We start from the raw sequence: 20,966 nt of genomic DNA on the forward strand, positions 1-20,966 counted from the left end.
AGTAAGATCTTCCTCATAGATATTGTTTTAAACCAACAAGTTTACGACTAATCGTTAGTGATTATTTATTAGGCTTGTGAACCGTCTTTCAAAAACAATAAGAAGTTTATATTTGATAAAAAAGTATAACCAAACGCTACTTACGGCAGGTCTCTGTAAAGAGTATGTGAACAGACTTATTAAAATTTGCATTTAAATTAATACCAATGCAGTGAATACAAATGCAAAACAGTCATCCACTAACGCCCAAATAACAATAATAGAGAGGAGCCCATGTAGATCCCTGTTGAACACCGCGAAGCAGCGAATGGAACGAGAATTGATTACGCCCAAATCTTAAAATGAAGTTTGATTAATTAAATGACATAATAGGTTGTTCATGTACACTTCGTTCTAATGGATAACTCTGTGTGAATAGCGAATAACAGAATAAACACTATCAAATGCTTTGGTAAGATCAAATTAGCATTGCTCAACATTTCACCTAACAATGCATGCAAGTAATGTTGAAGAACTAAATATTGATCAAAACAGGAATAAATAATATAGTTTTTTTTTTATTTCACTTGCAGCTTTACTGATGGTAAGATTCTAGTAGATTCTAAATAACACTGAAAACCAAAACATGCTACATTTTGATACAAATGGTTGTACAAAGGTTGTATCTTACTACGCACATCAGATATTTAAAAAAATAACGGAGTTAGAATTGCAAATTCCGCTTTTAGGTTGCCTGATGATTTGACAGATAAGTGGATCACCTTTGATTATCTTAAATGAAAATTTGCTGAAACGGATAAAGTGTGTACCTTTTGCTGCGCCAAATTCCAGTTTTGAACCAAGATTATTACCGCTTGCTGTCTGAGCGAAGTCTGTCGGAATCTGGTTTGGTCGACAATACATTGGGGCCACGGACGCTGCGCTGCTATCATCCGATATTGCCTGTATTGACGAATAATGGTAGGTCAAGTTTTCGGAATATTTATATGTTCCTCTGAGATTAAAGTTAAGCATTTGACAGTGCTTGTTTAACGGGAAGTAGGAATTATTCAGAAGATGAAATGTTAGATATCGTAGTCTTTAACAGCATTCGGACATTTTGAAAGGGCATAAAAATAAAAGGGTTTTATTTGATGGTTATCGGACCATTATACATGCAAGCTTCAAGCTGCCTTCAGAATTTTGTTGTGATCATTTTGTTTTGTGCATGCATATAACTTGTCCATTTTTTCACGTTTTATTGCCAAAATAATCCTTTAATTATGATCAACCTTTTAAAACTGAAAATTGATTTTTTTTTAAATAATTAGTCTCAAACTCATTTGAGAATGGCGTACCATGCACGTAAATTTGTAGAAATCGACATTGTCAATCAAGGCGTCATTGTCGTTGCCGTTAAACAACATCACGTAGTTTGTGTCCCCATCGGAAACTGTGTTCACACACCATACTGTGTCCGACTCTGTAGTATAGATATTAAACAACCTTATAAATAGGAAACATTAAAGAGGTGTCACATGGGAATATTTCTTTATTAAACATTCAAAGTTTGTTTGCCAACTTTGTTGGTGATTCACAAGCTTCCTCAGGACTTATACGAGACAACACTAGTTCAAATACAATTAGTGTCTGGAATATATGTTACTTACGTGAATATGAGACTCTGGTTGAGCATGCGGTGTAATCAAAGGTAAATTGTTGCGTATCTGAACAGACGCCAAGATCGGAAGTTGTCAGATCGCATGACGTATCACCTGATGACGTAGTATACGTGTAGCCATAGCGACCAAGGAGCGGCCAGGGGCAGTCGACCTTTGCTTGTTGTTCAGTTCCTGAATCAATTAAGGCTTAAGACTAGTACAAATCTACATACAATCAATTATTTGAAGAGCTCTTCAATTAGTTATAGACCTCTTCAATCGACACAATGCCGATAGCGATATGGTTACATCTACAGTGTCAGGTGACCCCTAAGTAAGGGCCCTCCGACAAGTACGTAGAAGCAGACGATAATAATACAGAGGCAATTCTTGACGATGAGAAAAATGCATGGAACGTGGTAAACATTGCAATAAAAGCAAGTATATCATCCAATAAGTATATTATTATTATTACTTGAATGCAGTGTATGATTCATGTAGAAATAGTTTTATGTCTAAACTTTGAAATGATTTCTTCCTAAATAGCTTCGGAATTTTGTAACAGTTAAAACTAAGGGAAATTAAACGTGTATTAATTTCCTTTACGAAAGTCAACAAAAACGACGTTTGTTTAGCTCAAATGGTAAAACGCAATTAATTTCGCTGTTTTTCTTCCTTTCTCCATTTAGAATCACCTGCTTTATATAAGTTTAATGGATTATTATTATTGATATAAGTTCCTTAATGATTCTCTCAATGTATTAATATCCATATTAAATGAAATGCAAAACTGTTCTAACCAGCAACAAAGAAGTTAGAAATGATCATAGTCATAACAAATGCACAAGTTTATACTTTGACTTGTGGCATTTACGAAGGTGATTTTATTTTATCTATACGTATACACTTTCTGTGACCTTAAGTTATATGATATTAGATATTTCATCTACATTTAAAAAAAATGTAACTCAACTGAGTTGTCATCTCCTCTAATAGTATGTCCAAACAAACTTTCTCTAGTCCTTGAGGATAATATTTTGTATTAAACATATAGAAAAGAGCGTGATTACACTATGGCTTGACCCCGTTACATCCCCATGTGTGACTTTAACAAAATTTTGAATTCAACCAGAGTAGTTTCCTAGCTCTGACTATTGGAGATGGTATAAGTGCAGAATGTCGGAGGTAATGGTGTATAGCAACGGGCAACTGATGAGCCCCGCCTAATCTGGACACTGATTGGTCAGTCAGGTATCGAGAAACTAGTTTGATCCAATCGAGTTAATTATATTAACATGAATTGAACTTAGAGATCTCTCCAAATCCGAAGTTTGTGCAGAGAGCACCGCAATTCAATTGTACATGTCTCCAAATCAACTGAATTAGGGCAATTTATCATCCATTTAATTAGAGACCACTCTTATTCAATAAACCGTGATAGAGTCGATTTATAAATTTGGCCGTGTTGTCATATTACTGCTACCTGATTTTAAATGAGCTGTCACTGCCTTGGAATGCTTGTGTTAACGATACTAGAACTATAACTTAAACATAGTACTGGTGTTGGTATATGTCAGTCGTGTCATCTAGTCCTACCTATCCGTACAAGCATCTGGTACTCTCCACCGGAAGACCCCAAGTTTGTTGAGCAGATTGTTCCCTGGTCCGTGAGGCTGTTCACTGGGTATATGAACAGCCGCTCGTGATTTAAGTTCGTCTCTATTCCTGCAACAGAGATACATAAATGTGGATGCATTTGTGGTTGGAATGTGCGGGAGGAAGGGGACGTGTAGTCGTTTTAACGATTGTCTTTTAAACGAAATCGTTTGAACTTTGAACGAAATGTTAAGATAGAATAGAGTATAATGAAAAAACATGCATGCTTCCGTAGCTTTGTATAATCCGTTCTTGTGCATACCGCCGTTGATACGAGGCATATAGAAAATGTAATGCATTCGTGATAAAACCCGTATTTGTTCGTACTATGGTTAATGTAGTACATGTACGAGGCGGAGGTCACGGAGGTAATGGTGATACACAGGTAGGCGTAGTACTGTTGGCTGAACAGGGGAAACGTCTGATTGGTTCTGAAATGTACATGTACACAGGGTGTGTCAGACACTTACAACAAAGTATGCAAAATGTGGGTCGAAAAAGAAAGAATTTCAAAGGTATATTGTCAAACGAAGCGTGAAATTAATATGGTAGAACTTCAACTCAAACAAAGCAGGTGTTTAAGAATGAGTATGGGCCATAATGTGGGTTAGAAGTTGAGAAAGTGCTTGAACAAACAATTAATGCAGAAGTAATTCGAAAAACTATAAAGCAGTTTCTGTATAAAACGTTAAAGCATTGAAAATAAGATCGATGTAAACCTGTCCTAAAGGGCTCATTAGTGTTGACTTAGTTTTTGTTTGGTAATTTGTTAAATGTTTAAAAAACTTTTATACAAATAATTGGTATATAACCACTTACACCATCATTATGACACCAGAGGACGAGAACGCGCTGGCGGACAGACATTCCCACCTCGAGTACACATCACCAGAACCGGCTGTCGGCTCGAAAGCCCAGCCTTCCATGGTGGTCGTGAAGAATGTGAGGGCACCCCGGGAGCTGTCGTAAAACTGGGAGTCTCGGAACTCCGTTGGCCACATGCATGCGCCATCACCTGCAAATACATGTAGACGACAAGTTGACTTTTGTTCGATTGGATCTAGTATTTTAAATATTGTATGCTGACCCCATATCGAATATAGATCAACGTAAAGTCAGAGATGAAAGGATGTGATGAATGGTTGGGATGTGCGGTAAGCATCCCCGAATGTGGATGTATTATGTATGGTGGCTGAGTTCTGCCGCTTCGTGCTGGTGTGTTATGAGAGGTATCGGTGCCCAAGATTAATTACACACTTGATCAGGTCCCTAAATGTGTTCAATTATCTCGTTCAGACAGTCGTTCCTGGTGCTTTATAGGTTTCAAACCAGCTTCACATGACTCGTATGTCATTTTTATTCGTTTGTAAACTACGCACTTAAAATTGCTAATCTCAATAGTGATTACTATTTATAACTTTTCATAATTTTAAATTTAATGTACTAGCTGAAGACCTTGCATGGTAGCGTAAAAGACTTTTCTGACTTAATCTTAGATTATAAAGTTCAAGTCCGTACAGTTAAATAAAAGTAAATTGTTTACAATTATGTGGTGAACGTATCTTTTAAACAATCCCATATTAAATTCCTGTTTTGAATCTTTCGATTATATAACTGGGTTTTTTTACATCAAGAACCTCAATTTCAAACACAAAGTCTAAATATATGATAATTTATATAATAATAATCTGAACCATTAACTTATAATATTTATAAGTTTACACAAATATTTGTTAAGGCTTGTTGTATGAAATATACTCACCTTTTCTAAATAAATGCACTCCTAGAAACAGAACAATTGAAACTAATCCATTCTTATTTGAAATCAACATCTTCGGAAACTTTTATTCGGTATAAATACATAGTTTTATTAATATGTTCCTCATTATTTCACAACATGAGTATACATTGCCCAGTTCGTCCGTTCATGTTTTCGGTATTGTTCTGAATTACCTACGAAGTAGAAATTCCCCATTGTTTTAAAACATTACCCGCAAACAATAGAAAATCCGTGCATGAAAAAAAGTGTTTTGTTTTATTGTTGACGATAGATAAATGGCGAATATGAATAGTTTATTGAGTATGTCCTTTCAATAACGGATAAAGTGATTTTCAGTGATTTGCGAGATTAACTATGTATTAGTCAAATGGATAAGCAGTCGCGGATTAATCATTCAATACGTTTTGTAGGAGAGAAACGTTCACGACTTGGACAAACGATATTGAATTCCCATATGTGACGAAATAATTTAGTCAGAAGTCAATCCAATATTTAAAGTGCCATACCCCTATAATTCAATGAATCGATCAAGGAAACAAGAAATCAATCGATCAATCGATCAATCGATCAATCAATCAATCAATCAATCAATCAATCAATCAATCAATCAATCAATCAATCAATCAATCAATCAATCAATCAATCAATCAATCAATCAATCAAAAAATCAATCGATCGATCGATCGATCGATCGATTAATCAATCAATCAAATTTCTCAAATTCAGTCAATCACTAAGTCAATCAATCACTAAATCAATCAATATTCCATCAATATTTATAAAAATATTGCACCCACTTAAATACCTAAGAGTAGTGGAGCATCTTTTTTTTAAATAAGGTAATAGTCTTTTTATCATGGCTGGCAGCAGACTTTATGTTTGGCCATGGCATATTTTATAGAATAAATCTGTGACAGTCTATATGTCATCCTATGATGCACAATCAATCGGTGACAGTCTACATGTCATGCCATGATAAAGGATATATCGGTGACAGTCTACATGTCATGTCATAATATAGGATATATCGGTGACAGTCTACATGTCATGCCATGATATAGGATGTATCGGTGACATTCTATATGTCATGCCATGATATAGGATATATCAGTGACAGTCTACATGTCATGTCATGATATAGAGGTGACAGTCCATATGCCATGCCATGATATATCGGTGACAGTCTACATGTCATGTCATGATATAGGATATATCGGTGACAGTCTATATGTCATGCCATGATATAGGATACATAGGATATATCGGTGACAGTCTTCATGTCATGCCATGATATAGAGGTGACAGTCCATATGCCATGCCATGATATAGAGGTGACAGTCTATATGTCATGCCATGATATAGGATATATCGGTGACAGTCTATATGTCATGCCATGATATAGGATATATCGGTGACAGTCTATATGTCATGCCATGATATAGGATATATCGGTGATAGTCTATATGTCATGCCATGATATAGGATATATCGGTGACAGTCTATATATCATACCATGATATAGAGGTGACAGTCTATATGCCATGCCATGATATAGAGGTGACAGTCTATATGCCATGCCATGATATAGGATATATCGGTGACAGTCTATATGTCATGATATAGGATTTATCGGTGACATTCTATATATCATGCCATGATATAGGATATATCGGTGACAGTCTATATGTCATGCCATGATATAGGATATATCGGTGACATTCTATATGTCATGCCATGATATAGGATATATCGGTGACAGTCTATATGTCATGCCATGATATAGGGTATATCGGTGACAGTCTATATGTCATACCATGATATATCGGTGTCAGTCTATATGCCATGCCATGATATATCGGTGACAGTCTATATGTCATGCCATTATATAGAGGTAACAGTCTATATGCCATGCCATGATATAGAGGTGACAGTCTATATGTCATGCCATGATATAGTATATATCGGTGACAGTCTTTATGTCATGCCATGATATAGGATATATCGGTGACAGTCTATATGTCATGTCATGATATAGAGGTGACAGTCTATATGTCATGCCATGATATAGGATATATCGGTGACAGTCTATATGTCATGCCATGATATAGGATATATCGATGCCAGTCTATATACCATGCCATGATATAGGATATATAGGATATATCGATGACAGCCTATATGCCATGCCATGATATAGAGGTGACAGTCCATATACCATGCCATCATATAGGATATATCGGTGACAGTCTATATGTCATGCCATGATATAGGATATATCGGTGACAGTCTATATGTCATGCCATGATATAGGATTTATCGGTGACAGTCTATATATCATGCCATGATATAGGATATATCGGTGAAATTCTATATGTCATGCCATGATATAGGATATATCGGTGACATTCTATATATCATGCCATGATATGGGATATATCGGTGACATTCTATATGTCATGCCATGATATAGGATATATCGGTGACAGTCTTTATGTCATGCCATGATATAGGATATATCGGCGACAGTCTGTATGTCATGCCATAATAATGGATATATCGGCGACAGTCTATATGTCATGCCATAATAATGGATATATCGGCGACAGTCTATATGTCATGCCATGATATAGAATATGTCGCTGACAGTCTATATGTCATGCCATGATATAGAATATGTCGCTGACAGTCTATATGCCATGCAACGCTGTAGTATATAGCGATAACAGTCTTCTATGTCATGCCATAATATATCATAATTATATTGGTGACAGTCTTTATGTCATGAAGTTATATAGGATATATCGGTGACAGTCTAAATGTCAAGACAATTACAGTGTTCGTTTGTAATCAAACACTTTTGGCTATGAACTTATTGTTCTGCATAATTAGTTGTTTCTGATTACGTTTCAAATGTATATTTATACATGTATGTTTAAATCTCTAGGCCGTTAAGTAAAAAAATGAAAACTTTGGATATCATATCTACTTGGATACGTATTGTGATTTTTTCAGACATCTTAAAATCAACAGGTACATGTAGAAAATATTAAAATTTCGAAAAAAGTATTTTGTCGAACGTAAAACAGAGAAATCACAACGTTCACGGTACTTGTATTATTTAAGAATTTAATTTCTCGCGATTAGAAAGTATATCTTGCAATACATACATGCGATTTAGACCAATTTAAGGGAATTTAAGATACCGACATGTTTGGTTGTTGTTTGTTGAGAAAAACTATTTAACAATAGGTATTTTCCAGGTTGTACGTGTCAATGGCCGGATGGTCTGGCGGACAGCACATGGCTGGACAGTGAGAAGGGTGAGCTCTTGTTTACGTCAGACCACGTGACCGGATATGACGTCACGCATGTGGTCACTTCCAGCACATTTGACACGTGGGACTGTTGGATTTATAATGAGACAGGCGACATTCTCGTCATGAGGTAAACCTGGGGTAAAGGCATACAAATTAGTTTGCCCTTCTTTGTTCGCTTATGAAATCGCTATATTACATTTGAAACGTGAAAGTTATTTCTCATAAAATTCCAAGACGCCTGGATTTACACGATCAAACTGAATTGCGTTCGTGACAAATAGGTCACACTACAATTTTGTTATCGTTCATATTTTTAATTTTATGGAACATATCAATGAGCAAAATTGTCACTATCCAGAATATGCCATATTTTTCAAGTTTTAATGAAAAGATGGCTACAGAACAAAACGATGAACTACGTTTCTAAAAGAAATAAAGTGATTTCAAATGTGTTCAGGTACCAAATTGTATTTTAACATTATACTAGTTTTGCATAAACGATTGCTTCACATAGAATAATAAAATTATATGAAAAATGCCGATACAATGATTTGAATACAAACGGAATTATATGCAATAGTTGATTTATAAAAGAAGAATAGTACACCAATAAAACAACAGACAGAGCAGAACAGAACCGAACAAAATAACAATATAAAATCCCTTCTGTGTGATTTCTACATTTTCATTATCATCAAATATTGTTGAATCGTGGATCATCATCCTCTGTATGAAAACATTGTTATCTTATTTTCCAGATCGGTCGATGCATTTGCTCCATTTTTCGTGACATTTTCTACAACATACAGATGTTTGCAACTGAAGAAAATTACAGATAACTCCTACAGATATTACGAGCTATCCCGTACGTATTACTTCCCTTTGCCCGAAACTCGCCAACCCCAAGGCCCGGTGGTAATGTTTGCGCACTCAGTCATTCCGGACGTTACGGAAATGGCATATATTATCTTATTTTGAATTGTAATTGCACTTCATCGCAATAGCTTTCACACAAGATGTGCAGTATTTTATATTTGCTTTAAATAATTCAAAGCGTATTGCTCGACAGCAATTCAAGAAGACATGGAGAACGCTGAGCGAATGTACGTCAACGAAGCAAGTGACGTCACGAACATGGCAGAGCTGTGTTCACGTGACCTAGGGGCAAGCGGGTCAGAGTTCAAAGTCATGATCAAATCGGGTTGGATGTTATTATTGATTGTTTGTTTTTTATAGATTTTCTGCAAGCTCTAGTTCACGACTGTGATTCGGTTGTAACGAATGTAATGTCTCAAAAGACTTCTTTTTTTTATTTGATAAACCGACCCAACTTCAAACGTTTACCAACATAAAAAAGAACTGTTTCTTCCATTTCCTCCAACTTTTTCTTGTCAAACATTGCTTTAGTTATTCACAAATGTCGCATCTCATAATAATTGTGAAACAAGTTATGTTCCCGAATACCAACTACCTTTTTTAGTCTTACAAAATCCCATACACACAGGAAGCGAGAGTGCTGCACGTGTAACGTGTCCATACGCCCTACTGGCGGACTATACGTTCACTTACACGTCAAGTGACGGTAGCGTTACTTGTAGAGCGGATGATGTCGGAACTCTGGGAATGTGCGCCAACACGGAGGAAGTGGCCGTCACAGCGCCGTCTTGTTCACGCTATCCACTCTATGCTAGTAAGTATATGGTTCTAGTATTATTTCGACAAATAAGTATATGAAAGTTAACATCTTGTCACGAATATTGTTCTGGCGATTTCTTTAAAATCAGCAATTCTAGCTACTATTACGAACTGAGCATAAAATTCTTTTTTTTTAATTTATCATTAATTGAAAGAAATAAGACTGAGTGTTCATGCCATTCTTTGCTGCCTTTGCTCTGTGGAAACCAAGTAATCTTTAAACTAGCTTGTTTCTGTTGTTTACGGTAGGTAGCAGCACGAGCGTGTGTGTTGACGTTCTGGAGGTCAGTGGCCACACGTACACCAGTCTCTTCAACGGCGGCTCAACGTCTACGGACAGCGCATTGTTTGCATGCGTGGTACGGCGACTGAAGTTATTAGTATGACACGGAGATTTTCAGTGGAGTCTCGCGTGTCAATCATTCATTTTGAGTTTCGAGTCTTTAGCTTGGAATGTAGTGTTCAAGAAGGTCTCAGCTTACAATGAAATGTACTAATTTGAGTTTTTAGACTTATTGATAAAGCATGATGCATTCAAAAATTCAAATACGAAAACGGGAAAGATCTAATACGTTCTTTATTATGTTATCGTTTTTCTGTTTACCTGGTAGGGTCTGAGTGCTGACGGACTCTCACTGTCCGTTTCGCCCCTCTACTGTCGGAAGAATCAGGTTCCCACAGAACTTCCGGTTGCCAACACAGGGGCCAATATAGGGGCTGTGCTCAACCTCACTGCTACATCCGGTATTGAATTTAGTAAATTTGTGTCATGTCCTTTCTACAAGTAAAATTTAACTGTCAGCTTTATGCAAGTCGAATACTTATCTTTAATAGTTTTCATTCTATGTCTAAAAATCAGCCCATACTATTACTCAATTCCTGGTGGATTAGGCGATAATTATGGCATTGGAGGCATTTCATAGCTTTGTTTGTAATATCATATTTCACAATGTGTATAAAATGTGTATAATTAATAAAACACGTGTTTCCGCTTTCTCCTTTCAGCACCTTGCCGTGAGTATACAAATGTTATATTGTTAGCTGTCTTTTCAATTAAGCATAACGACTTTCAACCATAGACTAATTTTATTTTGTCAAACTTCATTTTGCCTTTATCATCTTCTTGTAATAGCATAAACGTTTATACTGGGGTGCGTGCATCATTCATTCCAGCGCCTTGCCCAGTTCTAACTGACCCTTTCAAAGGAAACGTTTCCAAAGGAACAGACGGTTCTGTTACTATGGCAACATACACATGTGAGAACAATGCAAGCCTCGTCGGGAACCCGACCATGGTTTGTCAGGTTCAGTTGGGCGCTTGGAATGGAACAGAGCCACGTTGCTGTAAGTCTTTTAACGGATTAAGGTTAATACCCGAAGGTTTTTAATCTAATTGGGTTGGCTGGGTAGGCTAACAGGTTAAGTATTATTAGTTTTGAAAATGGCACAAATGAAACATGTGAAAGTTTAATGTTTATTTTACTGATGAACAAGTATGTATTATTATTCACTTAGCAAAGTGGTATTGACCGCATTTTAATGATCTGTCAACTGTCTTTGTGTCGCTGTTTTTATTGGGGTTATACGTCCATAACCTATATTCACAATTACAAAGTAGATCAGATTAAAACCATTTTTAAATTATTATCCCTTTCTATTTTAATTATTGCATTATTGCAACTAGCTTGCCCGTTCCTCAACGATATCGAAAATGGGGTTGTGACAGTTGACGAAGCGTTTTTGACAGCGACGTATGTGTGTGACGTAAATTACACGTTGACGGGAGGCGTATTAAGGACGTGTGATAAGTCAACGTATATTTGGTCCGGATCAGAACCATCCTGTGGTAAGGACAAACATACATATGCGTCTAAACACTTTACCTATCAAAGAAACACACACATTGAAGTCACTAGTTGTCAATAACAGTATAAATAACGTGCCTTAATTTATGCACAGTCACTTTTTCTTAACCAAATTTGTAAAAAAAAATCATAACGTATTAATAATACTTAGATTTAAGTTACATTGTATGTGTGCTTTTGGTTATTCTTGTTTTAATTCTAAATATGTCCAACCGATAATATGCTTATCCTGAGTTAATGTCACACACGGACAATGGATAAGTCCAATGTCACACACTGACGATGGATAAGTAGAATGTCACACACCGACGATGGATAGGTGGAATGTCACACACTGACGATGTATATGTCCAATATCACACACCAGCGATGGATATGTTGAATGTCACACACCAACAATGGATATGTCGAATGTTACACACCGGCGATGGATATGTTTAATGTCACACACTGACGATGGATATGCCAAATGTCGCACACCGACGATGGATATGTCCAATGTCGCACACCGGCGATGGATATGTTCAATGTCACACACTGACGATGGATATGTCCAATGTCGCACACCGACGATGGATGTGTCCAATGTCGCACACCGACGATGGATATGTCCAATGTCACACACAGATGATGGATATGTCCAATGTCGCACACAGACGATGGATATGTCCAATGTCGCACACCGGCGATGGATATGGCCACTGTCGCACACCGACGATGGCTATATCCAATGTCGCACACCGGCGATTGATAAGTCCAATGTCGCACACCGGCGATGGATACGCCCTATGCCGCACACCGGCGATGGATAAGTCAATGTCGCACATCGACGATGGATAAATCCAATGTCGCACACCGGCGATGTATATGTCCAATGACGCACACCGACGATGGATATGCCAAATGTCGCACACAGACGATGGATATCACTAATGTCACACACAGACGGTGTATATGTCCAATGTCGCACACCGACGATGGATATGTCCAATGTCGCACACCGACGATAGATATGTCCAATGTCACACACAGACGATTGATATGCCCAATGTCACACACCAACGATTGATATGCCCAATGTCGCACACAGATGATGGATATGTCGAATGTCACACACCGCCGATGGATACATGAAACATGCTGTTTCTATTCTCTCTTGCAATACTCGTGACTCTCAGTTGCAAAAATATTTGAACCTTTTCTTATCTTCTTCTGTTACTGCAATTTCTTATTCAGTCATAGAAGAAGCCACGGGTGGCGGAGCCGAGGCCACCAGCGGGGGCACTAATCTACTTCCAGTGGTTATCGTGTTTGCGATTCTCACTGTTGTCTTCGGCGTGGGGTTTGCCGTTGCTCTTCTTTACATCTTTAAGCTTCGCAAAGGCAAACACAACAACAAGAGACCAGGTAAAGCTTTGGTCATTGAAGTATCGTGTTATCCATACGTTAACCTATTTCAAATGTATCGATAACTGAAAGTATTCATCTTGATGTATTTCAATAAATAGTCGGGTATTTTACAATACCATCAAAACCGCAAATTCACCTTCGTTACACAGCTATTTATAGTAAAACAATGCATTGTTTCAGAAAACCACCCACCACCCAATTTTGACGCCAACCATTTTAAGTCCTCCAAAACCTCTCCACGTAGTAACGGCACGGACGACACAAATAGCCTTTTAGCAGGCGATGGCAGGCTACACAGCTTCCAGTTCCTGTCGCGTCCGCCCATGGAGCACCGCCAGCATCTCCTAACTTCCGCTTCCTCCGCGATCCCACGGTCCTCACGAGCGCCACATGGTCACATGAATCTGGGGTAATGCTATAACTTTAATGTGGTATTGTATTGTTGTTATGCAATGTATCATTATTGGGTGTCATGTATAACTATCTTGTAGTTTAGTCACTCAATATTCTTGTTTCCAAATGGTAAACTTCTTATACGATGTTCATGCAATTCATTATTTATTGCTGTAGTATTTTTACCGTACACTATAGTTTCAAAAACGTTACTTTTATTATTTTCGTGGTAAGCGAAATGGTTTAAACAATCTTGTTCAGTATCTTTATGATTTTTATAGAAATTTTCCAAAAGGGAAAACGCAGTCGGATATATCTGCTGGAAACTTGAATCTTCATCTTATTCGTGAGACTACGACAAGCTCCATATATTCAGGCAATCCTGCCCCTTGGAGTAAACACGGCGACAACGACGCCCTGGAATCCTCCATGGATTCCACAATCATTAAATCGCACAAAAAGAACATACTTCCTGCCATCATAGAAAAGAAAAATAATTCAAAACCGTTATCTAGCCCTCGAAAACACAAGAAAGAATCGTTCGGAAGGCGACTGAAGCGTCAAAACTCTGTAGGAACGACACACGGAACGGAGTTGTCCCTCAAAGACGGGCAAGGTGAAGTAGTGTTGGGAATCGGACATAAAACATACTATCGATAATTGGTTTATGAAACCGGTCAATGATCGATTATTTATCGATTTACTTATTATTTAATGATCTTTCTGTACAGTCGTGATTCCTACTTTTTGACATATTTATCAGCTAGGTATATATTAATAATTCTATATATATGTTGTAAGTTAAAGGGTTAGATTCTAAAACTACAGTGATCTATAATAAAGCACATTCTTTGACGAGTACTTTGCTTGTATAATGCAACAACTAGCTGTTTATTTTATTTTGATTGAGTCTAAACAATGTCATGTCCAAATCTGTCTGTGTTTGTTTGAAGATTGAACACATCTTAAACAACAATAACCTAATTAAAAGAGTCCGCTAAAATATTCATTCATTTAAAAGGAATCGCTCAAACAAACAGTTGAGAGTGTTTTATGGCAAAATAAAGGTGACGAAACCAAAGAAGGCTGCAATTACAGAACATCGATCCAAATTACGTTGTATTAGGTCATTGGAGTAATTAACCAATTAGTGGCATTGTTTATTTCTGGCTGACACGAAAAAGGATGCCAGCATTTGAACAAAAACGCTCTTTGCGTCACAACTGTGTTTTGGTCCAGAAATTTGATTAAACCTGCAATTAAATAATAAAAAAGTAAAGAAGAAAACTGCTGACGATTAAAAAACTGTTTATCATGATCAATACCGGTTCTTGTAAATGTTGTTCACTGAATTGAGGCATATGAATCAAACAGAAAAAGGATATAAACCATGGTACATAACGATCTAAGACGAAAGTCTCCCAGAGAATTTTTAGAATATTAAAACCATCGAAGATGGCAAATGGTGTCGATAATATCACTCTCGAAGAATTCCAGGCTTGTTTTTAGTCACCTCAAGTCAGATGTTGATTCTCGTGATAATGATGACTATGATTATTTTGTAGGTCAGTTTGATGAAGATTTAGAACATAATGTTACGTTTGTTTCATTGGATGCACCTATCTCTAATGATGAAATAAAGAAAGCAAGTGGAGAATTAGGTTAAAATCCTCTATTGATCATGTGTTATACGAGTATTTTAAGGTATCAGTTCCACTAATTATTGGACCATTGAATTCCCTTTTATCATATATTGGACATTAAGTCGTTTTTATGGCTTGGGCGTCTGTCGTTATTACCCCAATCCATAAAAAGGGCAACCAATCAGATCCTAGTAATAACAGAGGGATAACCTTAACCAGCTCGGGCTTATTCAACCTTATTTACTGTTTAATTAATTGAAAGATTTAAAACGTGGGCTAAGGACAACAGTATATTAACCGATGCTCAGTTTGGGTTTAAAAATAAGTACGCACTGTGGATCTTTTTTTTTATTTTGCACGTATTGATTCGAAAACAGGTTGAAGGAAAAAGAAGCTGTACTGTTGTTTTATTGGTTATAAAAAAAAAACTTACGATTGCATTGATAGAAGCAGACTCTGGTATAAATTTATAAAGTTGGGACTTGATGGTAACGTTTTGTCCCTAGTAAGAGCTTTCTATAATGTGGTGAAACTGTGTGTAAAATACTTGAGAACAGATTTATTTATAGTTAGATTGGCCTGTTTCAAGGGGATATAACCTCGCCGATATTCCTTTTCCTTTATGATATTTAAATGCATTTACAAACAAACCTGGACTTCGGTATTAACATTGACCATTTATTTGCTGCTTTTTTGCCGACGATGCGATTATTGTATCAGAGGCTAAGGCAGGATTGCAGAACTCTCTAAATAGTTCACAATCCTGTTGTCGCAAATGTAACCTCACTAGTATCATAGATTAAACTAAGGGTATGGTTTCCAGGAATGATGGAAGATTAATGATAAATGGTTTTATAATAAAAAGGAAGTGGAAATTGTTAGCTCTTTCAGTTATTTACTAGTGGTGGTTTATTTATGCAAGCTACAAAAACTTTAGCTTGAAAGGTGTAAAAATCTCTCCTCTTTTTGATTGCGCGTAATATCAAAGTTCCATATAACTATTATCAGTTCTTTACTTCAGTTCCGAAGTCTGGGGTTATATGAATTTGGAAGTTGTAGAAAGACTCCACTAGAAATTATGTTAATAGATGTTGAATGTGAAGCAGACTACAATTTGTTTGGCTTTGTATGGACAGTTGGCCAGGTTCCCTTTGTATATTGAAAGATATGTTAGAATGGTGAAGTATTTCTTAAAACTTAACTTAGTGAACCACGATAATGGTATTTTAAATGCTACAGTACATGATCAAATTTATCTTGTTATTCTTCTACAAACTGGGTACAAAAGTTAAGGAGATTGTCCAATTATCTGGTCTTTATGAAGTATGATATACCCCGGGTCTGTAAAAATTGGGTGTGTTCCCGTACTAAAAAGTAGATTCAGAGAGATTTATATCAGCAATATCAGCAATTGGAGGTCTGAGTAAGACTCGCCTTCTTCTCTTGATGTATTCAAAGAAATGAAGACCAGCTTTGAACAATCCTCATATCTCAGCCTGGTAGAAAATGCACAGTATATACATAGTTTATTTTAAGTACGCTTATCATCCCATAAACATAATATTGAGTTTGATCGACACAATGATGTTCCGTTGAATGAAAGAAAATGTATAATCTGTAATATGAATGAAATTGAGAACGAGTTTCATTCCTACCTTATATGCCCCGTATATGCAGACCTTAGACGTCAATATATATTCCGAGGTACTACTACACTCACACGAGTTTGGTGAAATATGTTGTTTTAATGCAAAGTTATAACCAAAGGTTAGCCCTCTACTGGTATAAGTCCTTTCAATTACGTGATTCTTGATATAATATTATTATATTATATTACATTATATTATATTATATTATATTATATTATATTATATTATATTATATTATAACATATTATAATATGAAATATATATATCTCACTTCGCTTGCAGAGATGACTATGAAACATGTTGTTTTGTTGATTGTGTCATAAACTGTAGTGATCAAACTTTGATTTGTAGTTCTTGGAAACATACATATTAAAAGATAAATAAACATATACATATTGTTATTGATTTCATAAATCAATGATATTCTAATACAGTTAGTCACAAAATTGTATGTAACTTTCATCATGAACCTTGTGGTTGTACAAATTAGCCGTGAAACAGTATACACATATTCACTGAAATAAATATCTACATATTATCAAAATCATAACCCATTAACTTTACATATTATACCTACATATGACAACATTTTTATATCTTTATGTTTATATACGTATTGTTATGGCGATGAGCTTTCAATGCTTAAGTCTAATAAAAGTTATGTTTTGTTCTGTTCATAACATCAAGGCTAAATGATCGAATCCATTGAAAGGATTTACTTTAGAACATTTAAGAAGGCATTAAGTAACATTTGATAACAGATTATACGAACTTTATGTTTTTGTCTGTATATATAGGGTTTCAAAGATATCATTCAGTTATCGCAAGGTGTATAATTTGTTTTGTACACATATCACCAGGAGGTATTAACCTCATTGCAAACTCTTTTTAAACTTGATAAGAACAAAAGAACCACTACTGAAACCCTTTAAATAAACTCTCGAGCGCTAAATTAATAGACAAATAATGAAACACTGTTTGAAACTTATCGCAACTACAAACATGACCCTAGCGTGTTTCGAGACAGAGTGTTAATAGAGTTTCCTTGTCCTCGTTAAGCAAACATCTTGGGCCATCTAGAACACTAGAGCGAAGTCGTACAAGAAAGATACATATTTGGTTGACAAATATTTGGTCAACTTATAACAGAAGTGGTCAGTATGTTACTAAAAATAGCATTACATGGTTACAGTATGTGTGTTTGACCACCGCTGACAATAAACCGACAAAACTGGGAGAACTTGGTTCATTTGTATCAAATAAATGGATTAATGTCTTTGCATTGCAATTTTAATGGAGTTATAACTATTTAATATCTTAATTAAACATACATACAGTCACTGACCCAGAATGAAATGTAATATGCCAACCACGTTGAGACGGTTTCGTAACAATGTACTTTTATTTCTTTAAAATCATGTCAAAATCTTGGACCGATTTTCCTTTTATAAATCACGTTTTGAAAGCTTACTCATACACGTAAAACTTTATTTCTTTTATATTATTTTACTTTGAGCTTACCACATATCTTTACACTCAATTATATCATAAACTGGACTAGTCTTAAAGACTTTGTTAATCTGTTTATCAGTTGTCAAATTGTGCATTGATTTCAAATGAATGATGTTTTGATAGCAGTCAACAAAGGGTGTGTTTGGGTTACACAATTATAATAATTAAAGAATCTGTTTACCACCGAAGAAGTATGTAAATGGGAATCACTGTATGCAAGACCACGATCTAACCACTCCGTCAGTGGGGGGTGGAATCTTTGACGCAGATAAATGTACGTTACGCTTTTTGAGGGATGGATGAATTATTTAATGGAATCGTGTGTCTGTAGAAAAGGAAATGTCAATGGAATCCGCCATTTTTCAACGCTGTGTTGTTGTTTGACTGGTTCATGACTGTATGCCGTGGAATTCATTTTGTTCAAGTATCAGACATGCAGCTGCATGTAAGCATATGTGTTTCAGTCTATTCGTCCTCCCATTCGTTTGTTTATTACGTCAGGTGCTTTGATTGGTCATGAGAGGGGAAGGTGTGGTGACGTCATTAATTCGCTTCTCTGAAAAGTTCCTTTTCGACAAGAGTTATATTACCAATTCATCGTTTTCACAATCCTCTACATTTGTGGTGATTTAATCGAAGTATTATGTGTCCCTCACTTTAATGGTTTAATTGTCATTAATGTCATTCAAGTTGCTTACGAAGATAGTCATAAAGCATTATGATTTGAGTAAAAAGTTCACTTTAAAATATACAGGGAACAATTTGTGAGCATATTTACTTGAGTATATTGCCTCTTTAGTGCAGAAAGGTGCCAACTAACGTTTTTTTTCCCAAAATGACGTTTTGGCGTACTACAATACAGTAACCTAATATCTACTATGGACATATAAACAATATGAATTGTCCACCTGTAAATAATACTTGCAACATCAAAAGCAAAAGGGTACCAAGTGATAAAGCATCAAAATTATCGGTGGAAAAGGGTCGCACATGACATTATGGCACCTTTTGGCAATGAACAATATGTTGGATGGAAATGGTTTAGGGTATGTAGGTGCAATATGTTGTGAAGGATGGAAATGGTTTAGGGTATGTAGGTGCAATATGTTGTGAAGGATGGAAATGGTTTAGGGCATGTAGGTGCAATATGTTGTGAAGGATGGAAATGGTTTAGGGCATGTAGGTGCAATATGTTGTGAAGGATGGAAATGGTTTAGGGCATGTAGGTGCAATATGTTGTGAAGTATGGAAATGGTTTAGGGTATGTAGGTGCAATATGTTGTGAAGTATGGAAATGGTTTAGGGTATGTAGGTGCAATATGTTGTAAAGGATGGAAATGGTTTAGGGTATGTAGGTACAATATGTTGTGAAGGATGGAAATGGTTTAGGGTATGTAGGTGCAATATGTTGTGAAGGATGGAAATGGTTTAGGGTATGTAGGTGCAATAGGTTGTGAAGGATGGAAATGGTTTAGGGTATGTAGGTACAATATGTTGTGAAGTATGGAAATTGTTTAGGGTATGTAGGTGCAATATGTTGTGAAGGATGGAAATGGTTAAGGGTATGTAGGTGCAATATGTTGTGCAGGATGGAAATGGTTTAGGGTATGTAGGTACAATATGTTGTGCAGGATGGAAATGGTTTAGGATATGTAGGTGCAATATGTTGTGAAGGATGGAAATGGTTTAGGGTATGTAGGTACAATATGTTGTGAAGGATGGAAATGGTTTAGGGTATGTAGGTGCAATATGTTGTGAAGTATGGAAATGGTTTAGGATATGTAGGTGCAATATGTTGTGAAGGATGGAAATGGTTTAGGGTATGTAGGTGCAATATGTTGTGAAGTATGGAAATGGTTTAGGATATGTAGGTGCAATATGTTGTGAAGGATGGAAATGGTTTAGGGTATGTAGGTGCAATATGTTGTGAAGGATGGAAATGGTTTAGGGTATGTAGGTGCAATATGTTGTGAAGTATGGAAATGGTTTAGGATATGTAGGTGCAATATGTTGTGAAGGATGGAAATGGTTTAGGGTATGTAGGTGCAATATGTTGTGAAGGATGGAAATGGTTTAGGGTATGTAGGTGCAATATGTTGTGAAGGATGGAAATGGTTTAGGGTATGTAGGTACAATATGTTGTGAAGTATGGAAATGGTTTAGGATATGTAGGTGCAATATGTTGTGAAGGATGGAAATGGTTTAGGGTATGTAGGTGCAATATGTTGTGAAGGATGGAAATGGTTTAGGGTATGTAGGTGCAATATGTTGTGAAGTATGGAAATGGTTTAGGGTATGTAGGTACAATATGTTGTGAAGGATGGAAATGGTTTAGGGTATGTAGGTGCAATATGTTGTGAAGGATGGAAATGGTTTAGGGTATGTAGGTACAATATGTTGTGAAGG

At 36.2% G+C, this 20,966-nt stretch overlaps 3 protein-coding genes across 3 annotated transcripts; 2 read left to right on the top strand and 1 right to left on the bottom strand.

Moving 5' to 3' along the window:
- Positions 1 to 15: 15 nt before the first annotated feature.
- Positions 16 to 5,446, bottom strand: LOC128228197 (uncharacterized). Its single transcript, XM_052939360.1, has 8 exons — positions 5,059 to 5,446; positions 4,116 to 4,311; positions 3,624 to 3,727; positions 3,237 to 3,365; positions 1,650 to 1,832; positions 1,338 to 1,462; positions 810 to 942; positions 16 to 153 (listed from the first exon to the last, which is right to left on the bottom strand). Exons 1-8 carry the CDS (start codon positions 5,126 to 5,128, stop codon positions 137 to 139), a joined length of 957 nt encoding a protein of 318 aa, XP_052795320.1. The 5' UTR covers positions 5,129 to 5,446; the 3' UTR covers positions 16 to 136.
- A 2,556-nt stretch (positions 5,447 to 8,002) lies between these two features.
- Positions 8,003 to 10,876, top strand: LOC128228287 (uncharacterized). Its single transcript, XM_052939511.1, has 7 exons — positions 8,003 to 8,106; positions 8,337 to 8,520; positions 9,152 to 9,258; positions 9,463 to 9,594; positions 9,898 to 10,083; positions 10,338 to 10,447; positions 10,700 to 10,876. Exons 1-7 carry the CDS (start codon positions 8,037 to 8,039, stop codon positions 10,874 to 10,876), a joined length of 966 nt encoding a protein of 321 aa, XP_052795471.1. The 5' UTR covers positions 8,003 to 8,036.
- Positions 10,877 to 11,281: 405 nt separating this feature from the next.
- On the top strand, positions 11,282 to 16,307 carry LOC128228198 (uncharacterized). Its single transcript, XM_052939361.1, has 5 exons — positions 11,282 to 11,432; positions 11,773 to 11,934; positions 13,190 to 13,360; positions 13,544 to 13,772; positions 14,038 to 16,307. Exons 1-5 carry the CDS (start codon positions 11,330 to 11,332, stop codon positions 14,414 to 14,416), a joined length of 1,044 nt encoding a protein of 347 aa, XP_052795321.1. The 5' UTR covers positions 11,282 to 11,329; the 3' UTR covers positions 14,417 to 16,307.
- Positions 16,308 to 20,966: the final 4,659 nt, after the last annotated feature.

This window comes from Mya arenaria, chromosome 3 (assembly GCF_026914265.1).
Source record: "Mya arenaria isolate MELC-2E11 chromosome 3, ASM2691426v1".
NCBI classification, from domain to species: domain Eukaryota; kingdom Metazoa; phylum Mollusca; class Bivalvia; order Myida; family Myidae; genus Mya; species Mya arenaria.